This window comes from Gallus gallus, chromosome 3, assembly GCF_016699485.2.
Source record: "Gallus gallus isolate bGalGal1 chromosome 3, bGalGal1.mat.broiler.GRCg7b, whole genome shotgun sequence".
NCBI classification, from domain to species: Eukaryota; Metazoa; Chordata; class Aves; order Galliformes; family Phasianidae; genus Gallus; species Gallus gallus.
Window position 1 is genome coordinate 52,295,863 of NC_052534.1, and position 17,811 is coordinate 52,313,673.

General features: G+C 42.4%; 1 protein-coding gene across 5 annotated transcripts in view; it reads right to left on the reverse strand.

The window, feature by feature from the left end:
• AIG1 (androgen induced 1) overlaps nucleotides 1–12,962 on the reverse strand; it is a 120,033-nt gene extending 107,071 nt beyond the window's left edge. For 4 of the 5 annotated variants that reach the window (XM_419710.8, XM_040698481.2, XM_015284205.4 and 1 more), the window contains exon 1: nucleotides 12,804–12,962. In XM_419710.8, coding sequence (XP_419710.2) covers nucleotides 12,804–12,944 — 141 coding nt within the window. In that variant the 5' untranslated portion in view covers nucleotides 12,945–12,962. Of the gene's footprint in view, nucleotides 1–11,922; nucleotides 12,161–12,803 lie in introns of those variants that run through there. The other variant, XM_046939747.1, reaches the window with a different exon arrangement.
• Nucleotides 12,963–17,811: the final 4,849 nt, after the last annotated feature.

Sequence of the window (17,811 nt, forward strand, 5' to 3'; positions counted from 1 at the left end):
GCCAGAGCATACTCCTTCCTATACTGTCAAATATACTACCCTGGCTTCACCACGCAAACAAACATCCTGTCTCTCCCATCTCTAGCTCTGCAGCAAGTTGAGGACTGCACCTTTTGTAACACTGAGGAGGGAGAAGGCCAAGGCAGGATCTGGGTCTTACCTCAGAGAGCAGAGAAGCTGAGGCCAAAACAGGAATCAGAGTAGAGTCAGGTTGCTCCTGCTCTACCAACAGGTAGTAGCTGCCTCTAAGAGGACTGCAGTACTTCAGTCATACCTAATAGCAGTCACCTTGTCACCCACAATTTCCCCCATCTGGAGTACTGTGTCCGAGTCTGGGGCCCCAGTACAGGAAGGACATGGAGCTCTTGGAGTGGGTCCAAAGGAGGGTCACTAAGATCATCAGAGGGCTGGAGCACCTCTCCTATGAGGAAAGGTTGAGGGAACTGGGCTTGTTCAGCTTGGAGAAGAGAAGGCTCCGGGGAGACCTCATTGTGGCCTTCCAGTACTTAAAGGGAGCTTATAAACAGGAGGGGGAACAGCTGTTTATGAGGGTGGATAGTGATAGGACAAGGGGAAATAGTCTTAAACTGAGACAGAGGAGATTTTGGTTAGATATTAGGAGGAAGTTGGTGGTGAGGAGGAAGGGGGTGGTGAAGCACTGGAACAGGTTGCCCAAGGAGGCTGTGGATGCCCCATCCCTGGAGGCATTCAAGGCCAGGCTGATGAAGCTCTAGGAAGCCTGGTCTACTGGTTGGCGATCCTGCACATAGGTCCTTTTCAACCCAGACCATTCTATGATTCTATGGAAAAAAAATTAAAAAAATCAAAAACTTCCCATCTGTGATCAGCAGGAGCAGCAGTGAGTCAATGGGTGCAACAGGGCTGACTGGAAGTGAGGTGTGATTATGCGGACAGTGCTGCCTGAAAAGCCAGTTTTAACTGCAGCCCCAACCCATCCTGCAAAAAACCCCAGACCAAAAGGAGTAATCACCACAGAGCACCTCCTGAACCACGTGACATTAGAGACATTTTAAAATTCAGATTATACAACTAAGATAACACCACAAGGATTTTAATGACTGTATATCCAGACAATTTGATGCCTCTCTGCAGAGAGACATTGTAAAGCTTAGCTAGCACTTCCTGAGTGCTTTGAGATATTAAATGGCACCACAAAGCAATTCTCCTCTTAGCAATACACTTCATAGCAGGGTTTATTAATTTTGTCCTAAAGAGAAGCCAGAATATCTCCATCTGCATGTGCACAGCTTCTTTCACCGTGAAGAAATAAAGACTTTGTATGGAGATAAATACATATAACGTGAATGGACAAGGCTGATTATTTGGAATAGGCACTCTTCACCTGTTTATATTATCTACCTATGCTTTCTTTCTGGAATACCACTAAAAAAGAACACTGCAAATCAAACTCCACCAGAAAGATACTTTCTGTGCAGCACACTTGCTCGTTATAGGTGCCACGGAAGAGCTGTGGCCTAGCTCTTCTGCCACTCTGCAGCCACTCTCTGTCTCCCTGTTTTAACAACGTTTCCAACAAACTGAGATACAGCTTTAATTTCTGTAACTTGATCATTCAGGTTTTAAAATTTTTCTTTGATACTTCTTATAGTACTTTGGAGGTCACCCAGGCATTTTATGCAGACTTCTGGTACACTTAATCATTTCAGTAGCTTCCTGCAGTAAATCAAGAGACATTATATTAATAAAAGATGGGGCTGTTCCAGGTCTGATTCATAATGCTGAATCCCCATCTACCTGGCTTAAAAGAGTCCTTTCAAAAGGTCAGTTTACTCTAAGGAATTCTGAATAGCAAGGATGCATCTTTTCTGTCACAAGACTCCTGCAGAAAACATACACTCAAGGCCAGCAGTCTGAAGGGTGCAGACACTGGGGTGGTTCAGAACTAGGGCTCAAAGATGTCTGGACCACAACCCAGACAAGGAAAAAACACTTAGATATGGGTACGCTATGAAAATATCTCCTTCAACAGTTGTATCCCCATTGCTGCTCTTCCTTGTCTGTCAAATCCTATTTAGTAATATTGAGTCAAAGACCCCTAACAGGCAAAATATCAGATCTCAGAAGGAAAGAATGACCAAAAGTTGACTTTGTTTGCACCACATTCTTAATGTTTCATTATTTCTTCACAATATTTACTAACCCCCTGTAATCAGGATTAATCCAATCTACAAACAAAGTAAGAGATTAAACAGCTTTCAGTGAATACAGCTGGCAAAATATTACCAAATAACAATTTCTCACCACAAATGCTGATTTGATTGTAATATAATTTTTACCAACTATCTTAATGAAAACAATCAAGAGTTTTGTTTTCACTTGATTAGGCCAACTGCACTGATACCAAGAGTTTGAAATACGTTATCTAAAGCTCTTTTTTTCATGAGAAATTGTGAGATTGTCTTCTTCCCACGTAAACTCACGTTTTCTAAATTTATAATCACAGAAGAAGAGACTTCAAAAAACCCAACCAACCAAAAAAAACACAACCAAAAAAAAAACCAACAACAACAACAACAAAACCCAAGTCCCTTCAATACATCAAGGTCTTATCTTGCAAGGTGCAGAAAACTTGTATTTCTAACAATGCAGCAGGGTGTAGATGCTGAGCACCACTTCCCAGACAAACTAAGGAGAAGAAATGCAGATAATACAGAGAGAATACCTTCCTATTCGTCGCCAGAAGTAATGCCAAAATACCTATTTGCAAGATCAGATGTTTTGTGACATTTTTTCACTAGGCTGTCATGAGCATTGGCTCCAATGGCATGCCCTGTGGTGGGGCAAAAGACACTCAGCAATGAGTGGCATCACGACAAAACTGCTCCCAACACAACGATGCTCTCAGCCTGCAGCCCCATCCCTGTGCTGGTCACAGAAAAGAGGCCAGCCAGGCAGGCTACAGACCCTCTGGGGCTACTTGTTCCAGTCAACATTTGACTATTTGGCTGACGTTATCTTGAAAGACATTCTTCAATCTATATCACTTGCTCCACTCAGAATTTTATTTTTGCTAACATAGACATTAGAGACCTGATTTTACACTTACAAGACATTATGCTGAAATCCCTGTGGACTTTAGTGAGCATGGCATAAGAGCCCAAATCTGTCATAAGTAACCACGTTGTTGATGAAGTCAAACACATAGGTCACCTATCAGCAGCAGGAATTGTTTCAGTCAGTTCATTCATTTTCCAGGGAAATGTCATGCTCCTGAGAATCACTAGGTTATGTGATAAACGATTTATATTCACACACACAAAGGTGCAGAGGGAAACCAGCGTAAGGAACCAGACGGAGTCAGATGCCGGGACACAGGGGCCCGTGCCTCTGCAGTATCAGCAGCTGGAGCAAGTGAAAGTCTTATGTGAGGGTCAGTGCATGACTCTTTGTGAACACCAAGCCAGACTGGCAGTGAGTAGGGAAGAGGCTTAGGAGACAAGTACTGAAACAACTTGTGTCTCAGTTGGATAACAGCATGAGGAGAGGGTCTGCAAAGTGACTCCAAACCCACTACAGGAGAGGCTGTGAGATCTGGCGGTCAACAGAGACACCCATTTGTGCATATGTGTCTGTGCATGAGGTACCTGGAGATGAGAGCAACTCATGACAGCTCCTGGGAAATCTGTAGTGTGCACCTCTGTGTACCGATGAGTGTGCAAGTTGGGCTGTGCACCAACAACTAGAGTTAGGCCACCAGCCTTGGGGGGTATTCATGCACAGGTAACAGCAGCTGGGGAACCTGCACAGGCAGGGCCAGCCACTAGCTGAATGAACACAGTCAGATGCTGCAGGCATTCACATTGTATCTCTGGATATATTTTCCACTAGTGGGCCTTCATCCTGATCAGCAGGAAATGGAAACTGCATTAGGTTGTTGGTGCTTGTGTATGAGCCAAGTGCTGAGTGTTTGTGTTAATCTCAGTGGCAGGTCATGCATACATATATACATGTATCACGTATGTGAGCTTTTGTGTGCGTCTAACGGGCACATATTTGGTCTTGCTACTGATTGGACTGCGTGAAGGGCGTGGAGCTATGGCAGGCTCATCTCCATCAGACTGTCTGGTTCAGCAGCCCCTAACAAGTAGCAGTATTCTTCCATGTAGGTTTGAATGGGGTGTTAACACTGTGAAATGCAGATTTCCTTCTCTCCCCGTGTCTATATTCTAAAACACTACAGGTGTGTCTGTATGCACTTCCAATACACCCAAATAAGCAAAGAATAAGTACTTACATATGTTCACATGAAAAAAAAGTTTTCTCTATTAACAACAGTAATGGATGATAAGCTAAGCAATGTTTCAAAATATTTTTGTTCATCTCACTGAATGCAGCAGATTTCAAATCTCATAATTACCATTATAAGATGAGTTTACTTATAAGGAAATAAGAAATACAATTAAAAGAACTTCAACAGTTCATTTAAAACATATAAACTGGAAAAAAAAAAAAGATGTAAAATGTCTGAATAAATAATGATTGCCAATTCCCTATATCATTTTGATTATTCTACTGAAACATTAATTTTTATCAAGGACATGTTTCTGAATTGGAATTTATCATAAAAGCTTGCATGGCAGACTACCAAAAACTGACAAAATTTTAACACCATAATAAACATAAGACTCTTGATCCATTATGCTTAACACTTATGGGTGGTTTTTTCCTGTAATAAGGATGCTTAAAAACTTGTTCAAAAACAAAAAGCAAAGCTAAAATTCTTATGTAACAACATGATTCCAAATGTGGTTTCTTTAAGGCCATTACTAGACTGAAATCAAGGTTTTCTGGCAAAAGATGACTGATCCTTCGTTGTTATGGAACTATACATGGTGCTTTAAAAGGACAAGAGAACGACACTGAGTAAGTCAGGTATTTGGGATGGACAAGGTGAGAATACAAAGGACCGTGTAAGGGAGTGAATGCACAGGGGAAAAGTGTGTGTGAATGTTGGGAAACTATTATAATGAGTACTGTAGGAATAAGAACAGAAGCACTAGACATGGAAATACAGGCTGCTGGAAGAAGACTGGGTGTGCGACTGGAACGAGAATACAGAGCTGAAAGATCAAGGGTGCTGTGGTAGGCAGGTAAGAAGAGAACAGAAAGAATGGAGAACGGGCTGTTCCTTCCTATAAGGAAAAAAAAAAAAAAGCAGAAAATACAGAGATATTCAACAGCACAGTGAAACTGAAGAGCCTGACTGGGTGATAAGGGACACAAATGGAAGAGGAAAAAGTGGGAGCACTTTTGTTCACAAAGCCAGCAGAGGATGAACAAAATCATCCCTTGTACACCCTCACAGACATTCACGTTTTGTTTGTATGTTGTTGGTTGAATTTTGGACCCAAGAAGCTCAGATCCCAACAGCTCAAATCCCCAGAGTAACAAGAGGTCCCTCTAACCTTTTCTAAAATACGTCTGGATAAAACACATCTCATAATTTTAACACAACCTTGTACTTCATGGGGAACAAGACAGCTTTTAATTAATTTGGCAATACCATTTCAGTAGCTCCTGCCTCAAACCGTGAGAAAAAGAAAACAAAATCTAGCTTGAAATGCCATATGAGTTAATAGCATTGAATATTATCTCTGGAAATTTAGAGGTGTTTAACTTCTGAAATTATACTGGCATGGAGTCAAGGAGATTTGAATACTAATCTTCTATAATCATACGTTGGAATTAGAAACGATCATTAGCTTCTTAATAAATACAGAAATATCCCTTTCTAGCCCTGGTAGGTCAGGAGAGAGCTGACCTGAAAGATGCCTGCTCTGCCTTGTTAGCTAAAGTTTTTTGACACTCAAAAACTTATCAGTATCTGGTGCCTCAAACCACTCAAGCCATTCTATGGATGGTTCATCAACTGGTTGTCTACACTGTGTTCAGTAATAACAGTTTACTCTCAGATGCACACAGCACACGGACACAGTAGACCACACTGCAGCTTTTACAAACACAAGTTAATATTTTCATATTACGTACCACTTGAGTAAATAACAATTATGTTAAACATAGACACCAGTGCATATCTGTCACCAAATACCCAAATTTCTTTCAGCCTCCTGAATGTCCAGTTCACAGGTACAGTGCTGTATCCCAGATCCACACAGTTTCCTTGATGACTCACACATTCTTAGGACTCACCTCTTGGGACGTACAGGAATGCAGCTAATTGTGTCTAGTGAACATGCAAATTCTCAGCACTTGGAACAAAGCTAGAACAAGTAAACTAAGGTCACAAAAGTTGTCATACCATGGAGCATCAATTTGTAAGCTTAACTGAACAGCAAATGGGGACCTCTGCATCTGTCAGTGCATATGGCTTCTGGCTAAGGGCAAAGTTTTGCAGGCACCCTCCGCTGTGCAGAAGAGTGCTAAGCCCAACACATTCTGCACAGGGAAGTGGTACTGTGTTGCCAGTGAGGGGGCTGTGTGCACTGGTGGGTATGGGTGTGTGGGAGGAAGGAAGCAGGCGAGGACGAGGAAGGGAGGAAGTCTGAGGGAGCTAACACATGCTGGTTTTGCTGAGAAATACCAGCTACTTTGCATCTCCACATCTTATCTTCCCTCATTTTACCCTCATACAGGCAGTCAAATACCTAAATACCAGTTTGTTGCAACACTAGGCTTGTCAGATGGTACACTCTCATCTGTTCACCCCAGTACAAAGTGTTGCCTCTTCCTTTTCTCTTCCACTTTTCCTACTCGCAGCCTTCACAGAGCTGAACCTGCACTTTCAGTTGGGCCTAGAAATGTTCACCTTCTCAACAGACAAGAGTGTCAACAGACAACTGCAGTGTCTCAGGATCACAGAGATGCTGTCCTGAACATCAGCTTCCATCATGAACACTCCCATCACTTCAGACACAAGCTTGTCTAGCATTTCACAGAGAAAACACTCCTTTTGCATTCACACATTTCATAAATTTATACAGTAGCATTAAAAGCAGCTTCTTCCTCTTCCTCTTGCATCTGAAACAAGTACATTTAGGAGCATATGCCACCTGCGCTCTGCATGTGGAACACCCACAACTACTTGAATTCTAATAATACTAGCAAAAATAATAAATAACAGTTTGTTACTTATGTGCTGCCAGAGCCAGAAGCCTTCAAGCACCTGAAAAAATATATGCAATTAGAGCATAAAGAACTAGGTTTTAAAAATACATACAGATACACAGACAGCACTGCTCAAAACCAAGAATAAGCCAAGAGTTTCTTAGCAGAGTAAAACTAAAATTCCTTGCTAAGGAACCCAACCAACCAACACAACCAACTCAAGCAGTCTGAAGCGTCTAGCAGCTCTTGTGGAGGTAAGCTTCAGTCCTCTTAAACTGTTTAACTAATTCATTGTGCTTTGCCTCATAAGACAAGCTAGCAAGGAATTAGCAAGGGATTTGACATTCTGCTTTCCTGCACATTCTGTTGTACTTTATCAGGACACCTAATAGCTAGTAAAAAAACAGTAGTACTAGCTTTGTTTTAAAATATCTTGTAAGCAGTCCTAAAACACTCTGAAACAACCAACCTGACACACACCTGTAGCAAAAATACCTGAGTTATGTCAATTGCATGCAGATTTGAGTGGAAATTATGATATAATTGCAACTTTTGGCAAGTATTTGTTTGAAAAATCCTACTGTAAACAAGATGCTTAGAAGAACAGTAGCAAGACAAGATGCTCAGAGCATGCAGCACAAGACATTCAAATGTTTCTTTCAAACCTGGGAGGGAAAATAGCCAGGACCTACCTAAGCTGCCAGAAAGAAGGAGCCTTCATACAAATGACAATCAGGTTTTCATTTTCTCTCAGCACTTCACTTTTGTTTGACCTGTTTCCAGCCAATAGAATCCTTAAATTTTGCAGTATGTTGGAAAAAGCAAGCAAACACAAAACAACAAACAATGCCAAGTGTATGCCAAGAGAGTGTAAAATACCCTGAGATAACTGGGAAATTGCTGATGCAAATTCTCAAAGCACATAACTCCAGTTCATGGTGGAAGAGGGACTTGTTTTTAAGACATACCAAAATGCTTTCAGTTATTTTATTGTACTTTAGTTTATTCCTCTCTGAAATGGCTGCAAGTTTTACTTCCTCTTCCTTTTATTTTTTCCTTTTCTCTTTCAGGCCACTGTTAGCTCTTCCATCCACTAAAGCTGAACATGCCTTTTTCACTGGTAGTAAATTTCACTACACTGAGTCGAAAAAATGGTGCATCTTACAGAATAAGAATGTAACAAAGAATGTAAGGCTATGAAGACTAATAACAAATCCAAAGCTTTTGAAAATACGACATGGAGAAGATGTAATTATTCAAATAAACACAGGTAAATAAGGCAAAAGTTGAAAAAGCTTTCATAAGTAGTAAGAAGGCTTTCCATATTCACGTCTAGTATCATGTGAACTTATTACACAGCAATATTTCTTTTACTCTTCAGCTCTGCAGAAAGAATACAAGCCTGTCACTGGCATTGGTCTTTTTCACATTTACTGAATGTAAATGGCACTAGCAATGAGAACCCCAAACGACATGGATTCTCTGCATGTGCTGAGCTCCTCCCAACATCAGATATTATATTAAATTAGCACAATTCGAAAAATGTTTTCTAAATATCCCATTAGGATAGGCAGGCACTGACAACTTCAATTATTAAACATGGAAAGTCGAAGCACTGAAATTACTGCACATAATGAAAGGAATCTGAGATATTTCTATTTTATAGCTTTGTTTGCACACTTGGCAATCTCTTGTAATAAATCTACACTATGTCATCTTTCATACATTGCAAAATCACCTATTTTTTCAACTTGGTTTTACTATATTGTCATTTTACTTTGTTCAAATCTGCAAACGATTTTATATTACTTTGTTGCATGGTGGCACACTCACACATTAGAATTTTCCATTAAGCCAACGATAAAAGATTTTTACCGTGTGAGCATTTCCCTACTTGTAGATACAGTGATCAATTTCCTATATTTTCTGCAGCCTAAGGACATAACAAACAACTACCTGCACCAACTTCCACCATGCAGTTTGTTGTACGACATCAGGCAGACCTAACTGCAGAGATTCAGGAAGAATTTCATTTTATTTACAACATTTCTAACTCAAAACAAAAAGTTTGCTATTTTCTATATTAGTTAAGCCGTTATTTAATAGGTTATATAGGCCTTCAGTACGACCTAAGAAGGTCAGTCACTTATATTTCTTGTATAAGCTTCATTGGCCTTAGAAGTATAACATAATGTCAAAAATGCATATATTAAATATTTGATTAAAAATTTGTGTTCACAAGAAATTTGTACAGCTCAGAATCCCAACTTTGACTTCTGCATGTGAATTCCATGAGATACACTAGATGTATCATCACTGTTTACAATTGTTGTTTAAAATACTAAACAACGTCATCATATAGAGACATGCAAGAGTAACTGAGTTATCATTACTCCTATAATAAAATTATAAAGAAAAACTTTCAGCTGCATGCAATGTATATAGGATTTTTTTCAAAGGGAAACAGAAGATCTACTAAACCAACTGCTTGAAGTTGTCATCATTTGAACTGTTCTGGCAAAACCATACTCTTTTCACTGCTTTATAGTACTGTTAACATAGTACCGTTACCTATCACTTACATACTCCAAGTCATAAAATAATATTACTGTCGTTACTTAAATCTATCACCATACTAAGTGATCCCAATTTGTCCTCTCTTCCACTCTCCTCCCTTCCCCTGCCAACCCAGCTGCCAACATAAATATTTCAAGACACACATAACATTCCTAAGAATCTCCTAACTGAATGTCAAACATACTTTTGTCCAATTGTAAAATAAAGACATACTAATGTAATGTGAAAACCGAACTCTTTGATACAGTGCTCCAATTCCACTCAATCTGTAATAGTGCTACCAAGAGCAAATGGAAAACATGGTCTATGAATATGAAAAGGTGATCTTACTACGTTTTTATTACTGCATTAATGGCACTCACTACACATCACTGTCTCTCTGACTTGTTTACAGCCTGAGAGGGAAAAATAAGGGTTTAAAACACAAACTTATTAAAAGCTTCCCTTACGCATATCATCATCTTTTCTCTCAAAAATATTCAGGGACCATTAAGAAGCCTCATCTGGTTATTTCTCAAAAAACAATCCTCCTGTTTCTTTTTCTGTAAATTGATAAATACTGGCGATTGTAGTTTGTGCCACAGTAAAAACACTGAGATATTTAGACATGGTGATCAATTACCTCTGGGAGTAATACACAATAGCCCTTTACATTTCTGCAATCTTTTCATGCAGAAGCCATAAAACACTTGACAAAGGTGGGTGACTAGCAGGGTAACTTCACAGATGATAAAAGAGAAGAGCAGAAGGTGAAATTCATTTCGGTAAAGGAAATCCTGGAAGAGTCATATAATTATATTCCATAGACTGTGGAACACGTTTTTGCTTCTATCTTCTATGTTGCAGCAAGTTTAACCCATACAGTCAGTGAAGAAACTTGCTCAACATTCCACAAAAGGCAGCCAAGCAGTCAGGAACACAAACTGCCTTTTGATCTCCAGACATCAACTAGAAATTGTAGCAGCTCAAGAAGTGCAAGAGTTTACAGCTTTAAAACAAGAGGAACTCACAATATCTAACTGATGTGGTGAATACGTGCAGGATAATACCACACAGAGTATATAACATACAACAGTAAGAAATGTGTAAAGTATTTGATTATATGGGTAATGAATGACAAAGGAAACCAATGTGACTTTCTAAACTCTGCCTTACCTCACACACCATTACCTGGAGGCTGGCTTATCAACCTTACCCTTCCTAAGTTGTGAGATTCCATTTCAGAAATGATTTCAGGCCATCTACAATCAGGACTTCCAAGCGTAGCACCAGGGAAGCACAAACCCATAAATTTGTATTTTATTAATATTAATGGTAAGGGTCTATGTACTGTAACAGTGTATTACTAACATGAAGGCACTGTGATCTCATAAGGTAAGCAATACACCTATTGCTAATACAAATTTGCCTACGGGAAGCATTGGGCAATGGCTATCCAGCCTGTTTGCCATCAAGCTGACTTCTGATTTTTACGTAGGGAAAAGACTGACTTCTGAATCTCCTGGCCACTGATGTTCACTGGTCATATAACCTCCTGTTAACACGACTATATTCAGGGAGGGCACAAATCATCTGTAACTTTAGCCCTGCTTTGTTAATGAGTTATTGATTTTATCTAATAACTTTACCTCACATAATTTAATAACTAATGCACTGAGAAGTAAAAGGTAAACGACAAATCTGGAAATTCTAGTTTCTAGTGCTATTGGTGATACCAGGACCTTCTAAAATTTTCCAGAGGCAAGAAACAGACTAAGTTCTGATGACTTAATGAACTTAATTAAACTGCAGTTATTATAGAAAAATGCAATGTGTGACACCAAAAAAAAAAAATAAAATGATCCAACAGCAATGCTTATACCAGTCGTTTTGCAGAAACTCAATCCACCCTAACTTACTGGGGTTTGACATTAATTTCTATCAACTGATATCACTGACAGCACTGTTCAGCAGCTCAAAAGGATAAAAAAGCTAAATTTAGACATTAGTTTGCCTTCCAGGAAAAACTCAAGTCTTAATACACCCTTCTAAAATAGCAGCAAATGCACTGCTTAGAGATGTGGATCCCAAGGATCCAGCCAATGTTTCACACCCAACACAGAAGTCACCCTGGCTAAATACAAAACACGGTAGTAGCTTCTCTCTGAATGAAATACAGACCTGAGCTTAACCCTGATGCAAGATTTCCACATTCCACCTGCTAGGTTAACAGTGGTCGATTTGGGTTGCCAAACTCACCAGCTCAGCCTACGGACCGGACGTGAAGTGTACAGGTGTTAACACAGTAGTAGCAACACCTATGACTACACAATGAAGTTCTAAGAGAGGCTTTGTTCTACAGGAGGCATGGTGAGACATTTCTGCAGCTATACAACTGTGACGTTTCTCATCTGATCGCTCTGTAGACTCACGGAAAAGAACACGGTTTGATTGAGGTGCTAATCACAAGCAGCCATCCAGCTTCCGAATCAAGGACAGAGCGTCTCCTCCCATCTCTGTCCTTCCCCCGCCCCCAGCTCCTCCCATTTCCACTACAGCAACATTGCTGCGAGACCACACAGGCGCGGACACTGGGGGCAAAAATAGCCCCCAAGCAGCAGGCGCGGCTCCGGCTGCCGTTTTCCACACGCGTGCGGCCCGGATCCTTACGAGCAAGCGCAACGAAACGCCTCTCGTTCCATAGGCGCACTGTGCGCTTGGGACCCAGGCTGGGCGGAGTGGCGAGCTGAGGGGCCCAGCGCTGTATCGTTCTCGCACACACACCTGCCGGGGAAGGGCCGAAGGGAACGCGATGTGTTCTCTTCTGACAGCACCTCGGAGCCGAACGCAGGGACCAGCAGCTGTGCTGCCGGCCACCACCGAAGGCCAAACCCCCAGCAGCACCTCCAGGCGCACCTTCCCCGCGGGGCAGCCCCTCGGCTTTATCCGTGTCTCTCACAGGCGGCCCCGCAGCCCCAGCACGTCCCAGCTGTAAGGTCACCTGGCGCTGCCGTCGGGCCAGGCCGCCTCCGGGGGCCGCGACGCGCCGGGCCGGGCCGGGCCGAGCCGAGCCGAGCCGAGCCGCTCCGCGCGGGCAGCCCGAGAGAGGGGGCAGGGCCATGGGCTGCGGGGCCACTTACCAGGTCTATGAAGGTCAGAAATTTCCAGCTGCCTCCATAGGTCTGATGCGCGGGCATGTCAATGGCCTTGTAATTGCACAGGATGGAGCAGTAGGACAGGAGGATGGCGGCGCGCAGCACCTGGCAGGGCACCAGCGCCATGTTGCACGCTGCAGGGGCGGCCTCGGCGGCGGCGGCGGGCTCACAGCCAGCGCGCTGCACTTCCCCAAGTGCCGGCGTGCCCGGCTGTCCGCGGGCCGGGCGGGACGGCCTCCCAACGCCGGGCCGGGGCGGAGCGCGGCGCGGCGTCTGCTGGTGCCGGTTGGGGCCGGGCCGGGCGGCGGCGGCGCGGGCGGCGGGGTGGGCGCGCTCCCGAGCTCCGTGCCCGGTCGTGCGGGACGGGGCCGCGCTGCTCCCGAGGGGCGGTGGAAGCGCGGGGCTGCCTCAGGTGGGCTGCGCAGGTGTCGCCGCGCTGGGCGGGAAGGGCTGCCGGCCTGACGCGGGTACTGCTCTGGGGAGGTCGTAGCGTGGGAACAGTGCTGCTAGAGGTGAGCTCTTCGTGAGTGTCGTGGTGCTCGGGTTTGTGGCCTCGGCTCGGGCCCTGGCTTCCTGACCGCTGAGAAGGCAGGGGATGCTAGCAGGGCAGGCTCAGAGCTCCGTGCTGGGTCTGAGGAGGCCCCGAGACCGAACGCCTAGCTTTAGTCCAGGAGAAAATAAAGCAGTAGAACAGGGCTCTGGAAAAATAACTTCATGGGAGTTAGATCAAGTGAAAGGTGACACCTGGGGAGGTGAGCAGAGGTGTGGTGTGGGGAAACAACACGCCCGTCTTCGTGTAAGTGATTGAATGGCAGCATCAGATGGGGTATTAGGAAATGTTTCTTCTCAGGAAGAGCGGCGAGTCATTGGCACAGGCTGCCAAGGAAGGTGATGCAGTCACCATCCCTGGAGGTATTCCAGAACTGTGTAGATGTGGCACTGAGGGACTCAGTGAGTGTGGTGGGATGGGCTGATGGTAGAGGTCCTTCCAACCACAATGGTTCTATGATTCTGTCAGCTGAAGTTTGATCTCAAAGGTATCCTTGGTGATAACAGCAACCAAGGTGGTCTTGTGCTTGAGCTAATACACCCCAAAAAGGAGAGGGTTTTAGTGCTTGATTGCAGGGGAGACACTGAATTGTTCTGTTGTGTGGAAGAGTTGTTGTACAGAGAAGGAACACCTGCAGTGATGCCTGAGCTTGGACAGACAAACAACTTCTATAAATGCCATCTCTGAAACAGATATTAGAAAAATAAGGTGCTCTGTCATAGTTATGCTGCTGGAAGACAGAAAGAATCAATGACTGTGCAGTGTTCCCTACTTAGATTTATTGCATAATGAGTAAAATCTTAATCTTGCGTGCCTCTTCTGGTGTCTCTATGCTCAAGTTCTGCAAAATGAAGGGTTGCGTAGGAGAACACATGCTAACAGCTACCCTAGATGGAATTAGGACAGTTTAAGGTCCCTGCTTCTGCAGAGGAATTGTATTTTTGGACATGGTCAAAGAGTCCATGAATTTTGCATTAGGTCTCTTAGGTTACTCAGTTTCAAGCCACTAGAAAGCCCATAAGGCAACCAGACTCTCTGTGGTCTGTGGCATGTATTTTAGACTTACAAGCTAATCCTTATGTGGATTCCAACTGAGGATCTTCTATGATTCTATTAAATTTGAAGGTTCAGCATAAGTGGTACTGGGAGGAATTGTCAATGCAATAGGAGACCACTGCTAATGTTGGTAGTGTGCTGCAGTACAAGTGGAGCAGCACCACTGCTGCTGCTGAGGACCTGGTGCTTGTGCTGCACGTATTGCAGGAGGCCTCACTGTAGGCAGGCTTTTGCCTGGACCTGTGGGCTGGATATTCACTGGTGGATGGAGTACCTTAGGGGAACCCCTGAAGCACATCTTCTGGTCTGCTTTTATTCAGAGGGAATCCAGCTTGCTTTCTGATGGATGTCAAATTACTGACCAAAGCACAGTGTAAGTCTAGATGTTCATGAGATTTACTGCCAAAATACTCTTGAGATGAACTATAGTGGTACTCTAGAGGCACTCTCAGCATGCAAGCCTTGCTGAGCTTGAGTTTTGTAAGCTGCCAGAGGGAAGCGGCTGCAGAGCTCAACAGCATGGCAGATCACAGTCATACACACACCTGTGAGATCTGCCTCTGACATGAAGAGTTTGAGGCTGGTTGAAGCCTTAGGCAGTCTCTGCTCTACTTCTCTAATTGCACCTCACCGTACTATGTACAGGAGCTTACTCCTTGGGTCACCTCCATGTCACTAATAGCGCTCCGCAGATGTGAACGCTCACTGCACACAATGTGATAACCACCGTTCCTGATCTGCCATGCTTTTAATCATCCTGTCTTTACAAAGGAGGAAAATTACTCAGGCTTTTTGGAGCCCTGTTTTGAATGCTTTTCAATTCTACTCTCCAATCTTCCTGAGAAACCTCAGCAAAACTTGCAGAAAATCCTAACCTCACACGAAGAAAAACTTCACTCAGCCTTGTAATCCAAGGTGAAAGTCTAAATGAAATGGAATGTATGAATGCTTTTGTTCTCTGTGTTTTTTCTTCAGTCACAAAGATCTTGGGGCAGGCTAACAAACGTGCCAGGCTCAGCCAAGCTTCTTCCTGGTCAGTCTCTTCTTTCTTAAGCACTTCCAAGCCTTAGAAAGGAAACTTGAACTCCTTTGTGGGTGGGTTCTTTGTGCCTGTGCCCTTTCAAAAGAGTATCTGTTGAATCTCTGGACAGTATTATAATAATATTACAATTAGATTGTAGGTTGCCATTAGTCTACTGCAGAGTTTATACTCCCTGTCTGTTGAGAGACAAGTGGCAAAATCTTTTGTGGCTGGCTGAAATGGGTTTGCAGTGGATTTTACTCTCCTGTGAGATCTGGACTTTATATTTTTCATCAAAGTAAAAATGAGTAATTTATTAATGTACTCCTTATATTGCTGTATGAATGCAACTTAACAGTATTTTGTAAATACTTAAGCTTTCAGGATTTTTATTAAATACCTAAATCATAGTAAAGTAGGCTATAAACATGCAAAATGTGACGTTCGGTGCCAGTCTGCCTTCATCAGGTCCTGATGTTTAAATATTTGTTTGTGTGTAAATAGCAAAATACCCCAACTGAATTTTTGAAAGTCCCATATGATAAGTTAGTCTGAAAGTGGGAGTTTGAGATGGGTCATACTTGTCCCTCAGCAGAGGTGGGGAACAGGTTGAGAAAGAAAAGAGTCGAAAGCACCGGTGTGCCTGGGATGGGAGATGTTAAGAAACACTATGTGCTATGGGGGGCAGAAAGCAAGATGCCTGCAAAATGTGCCACAGAACTGAGTGGAAAGCAACTGAAAAGATGGGTTTTCTTTCCAGTTGCTAGCATGAAACGTGTGATGTGATGTTTTTGCTATTTATCACTTTGACAGAATAAAGTGTAACATGTTGGAATCCAAGTTCTCATCTTTTCTGTACGAGCTAGCAGGTGAGAATGCTTACGCTGTGGGCTTCTGTTTGTTTTCTTTTCTTTTTCTTTTATTCTTCTATTTTTTCCTTTCCTTTTTAAAGGAACAATGTTTGGATTTCTGAACAGCATTGTATGTTGTGAATATCAAACAAAAAAAGGGGTGACTGATCTCTCAGAGATGCTTTGAGACCTTTGAGTCTCCTTTGCCTTTTCAATAAGCAATTGCTTTAGATGGAAATAAGTTGTTTACAAGGAATTATGCCGTAAGCAGTTGCCTCCAAAGAATAACACGTAGTACTGCATGCTTGAACTAACAGGAAATTGGTAAGTGCTGCCTCATCACAGTGTGTTCTTGGCGATGCACCTGATACTGCAGTTTCTAATATCTGAGGCAGTGTACAAACTGTGCCAAGGTAAGCTTACTTGGGTGTGTGGGAGTGTGACACCCACAGAAGCAAAAATGTAAAAATTAAGCTTTATTGCAGTGGATATAAATGAGATTATTGGCAGCACTGCAAGTTAAAGATCAACAGTCGGTTTTTGGAAATTAAAATGTTTACTTTTTTCTTAAGACATTTTGAAATGTTCTTAAATTTTCAGTATGTATTTAATCTATAGTTCCTCATTTGGGTCAGCTATCACTAAGGTGATGACCCCACTTATTAGAGGAGGATTCAACTCGAAATCCTTGATAAACACATTTATCTGCTATAACTAGGCCCATTGCTAATACCAGTAATAAAATTTAGGCAAGTTTTTATTTGTTCATTCCCTATTCATTTCCTTAAAATAGGGAAATTTACTTTGCACGAATATAAATGATAAAAATTGAAGGATGGATTAAAAAAAGAATAAAATTGAGAACGTTACATCTGTGCGAGGTCCAAAGAACAGTGTGTTAATAATACTTCTGGAACTACTTGTTTTCATGATGACTGAAATATTATTGCTAATTTAGTCTTAAGTTTAGGTTTAGGATTGACAGTGAAGCTACTAATGGAACATATTTTGTACTGAGTGTTCTACAATGTATAATTATCTGTACATAACAGTGGGAAATAGAGAAGGAGCAGAGATAACCAGGTGATGTGGAACAGAGTTTGAGGGGAGCTGGAAACTCATTCATCCTCTCAGAAAAATAAACTTTGTTTTATCCTGTAAGACCATGAACCTTCTTGCTATAAAGGAGAAATGAGCAAATAGAATTTGCTGCATTCATCTTCTCTGTTAAGTTAGAATTTTTTGGAGTGACGACTTTTGTAAAGATGATGTTCTAATGGACAAATCAGGAGTTCTGAATGCGTAAGTAAACCAGAGATTGTGCGAGCAGATTAACCTTTGGCAGGAGAACTCTCCCATACTGCAATGACTTGCCGTTATACGTGGATCCATAGGACGGTTTTTCTGGATAATGATGTTTTTTTTGTCCTCTACATATCATCAATGTTTGTTTGAATCTGATTCACATCCTAAACAAGTGGAAATCTTCAGGCAAGGTGTCTTCACGTCTCTGGG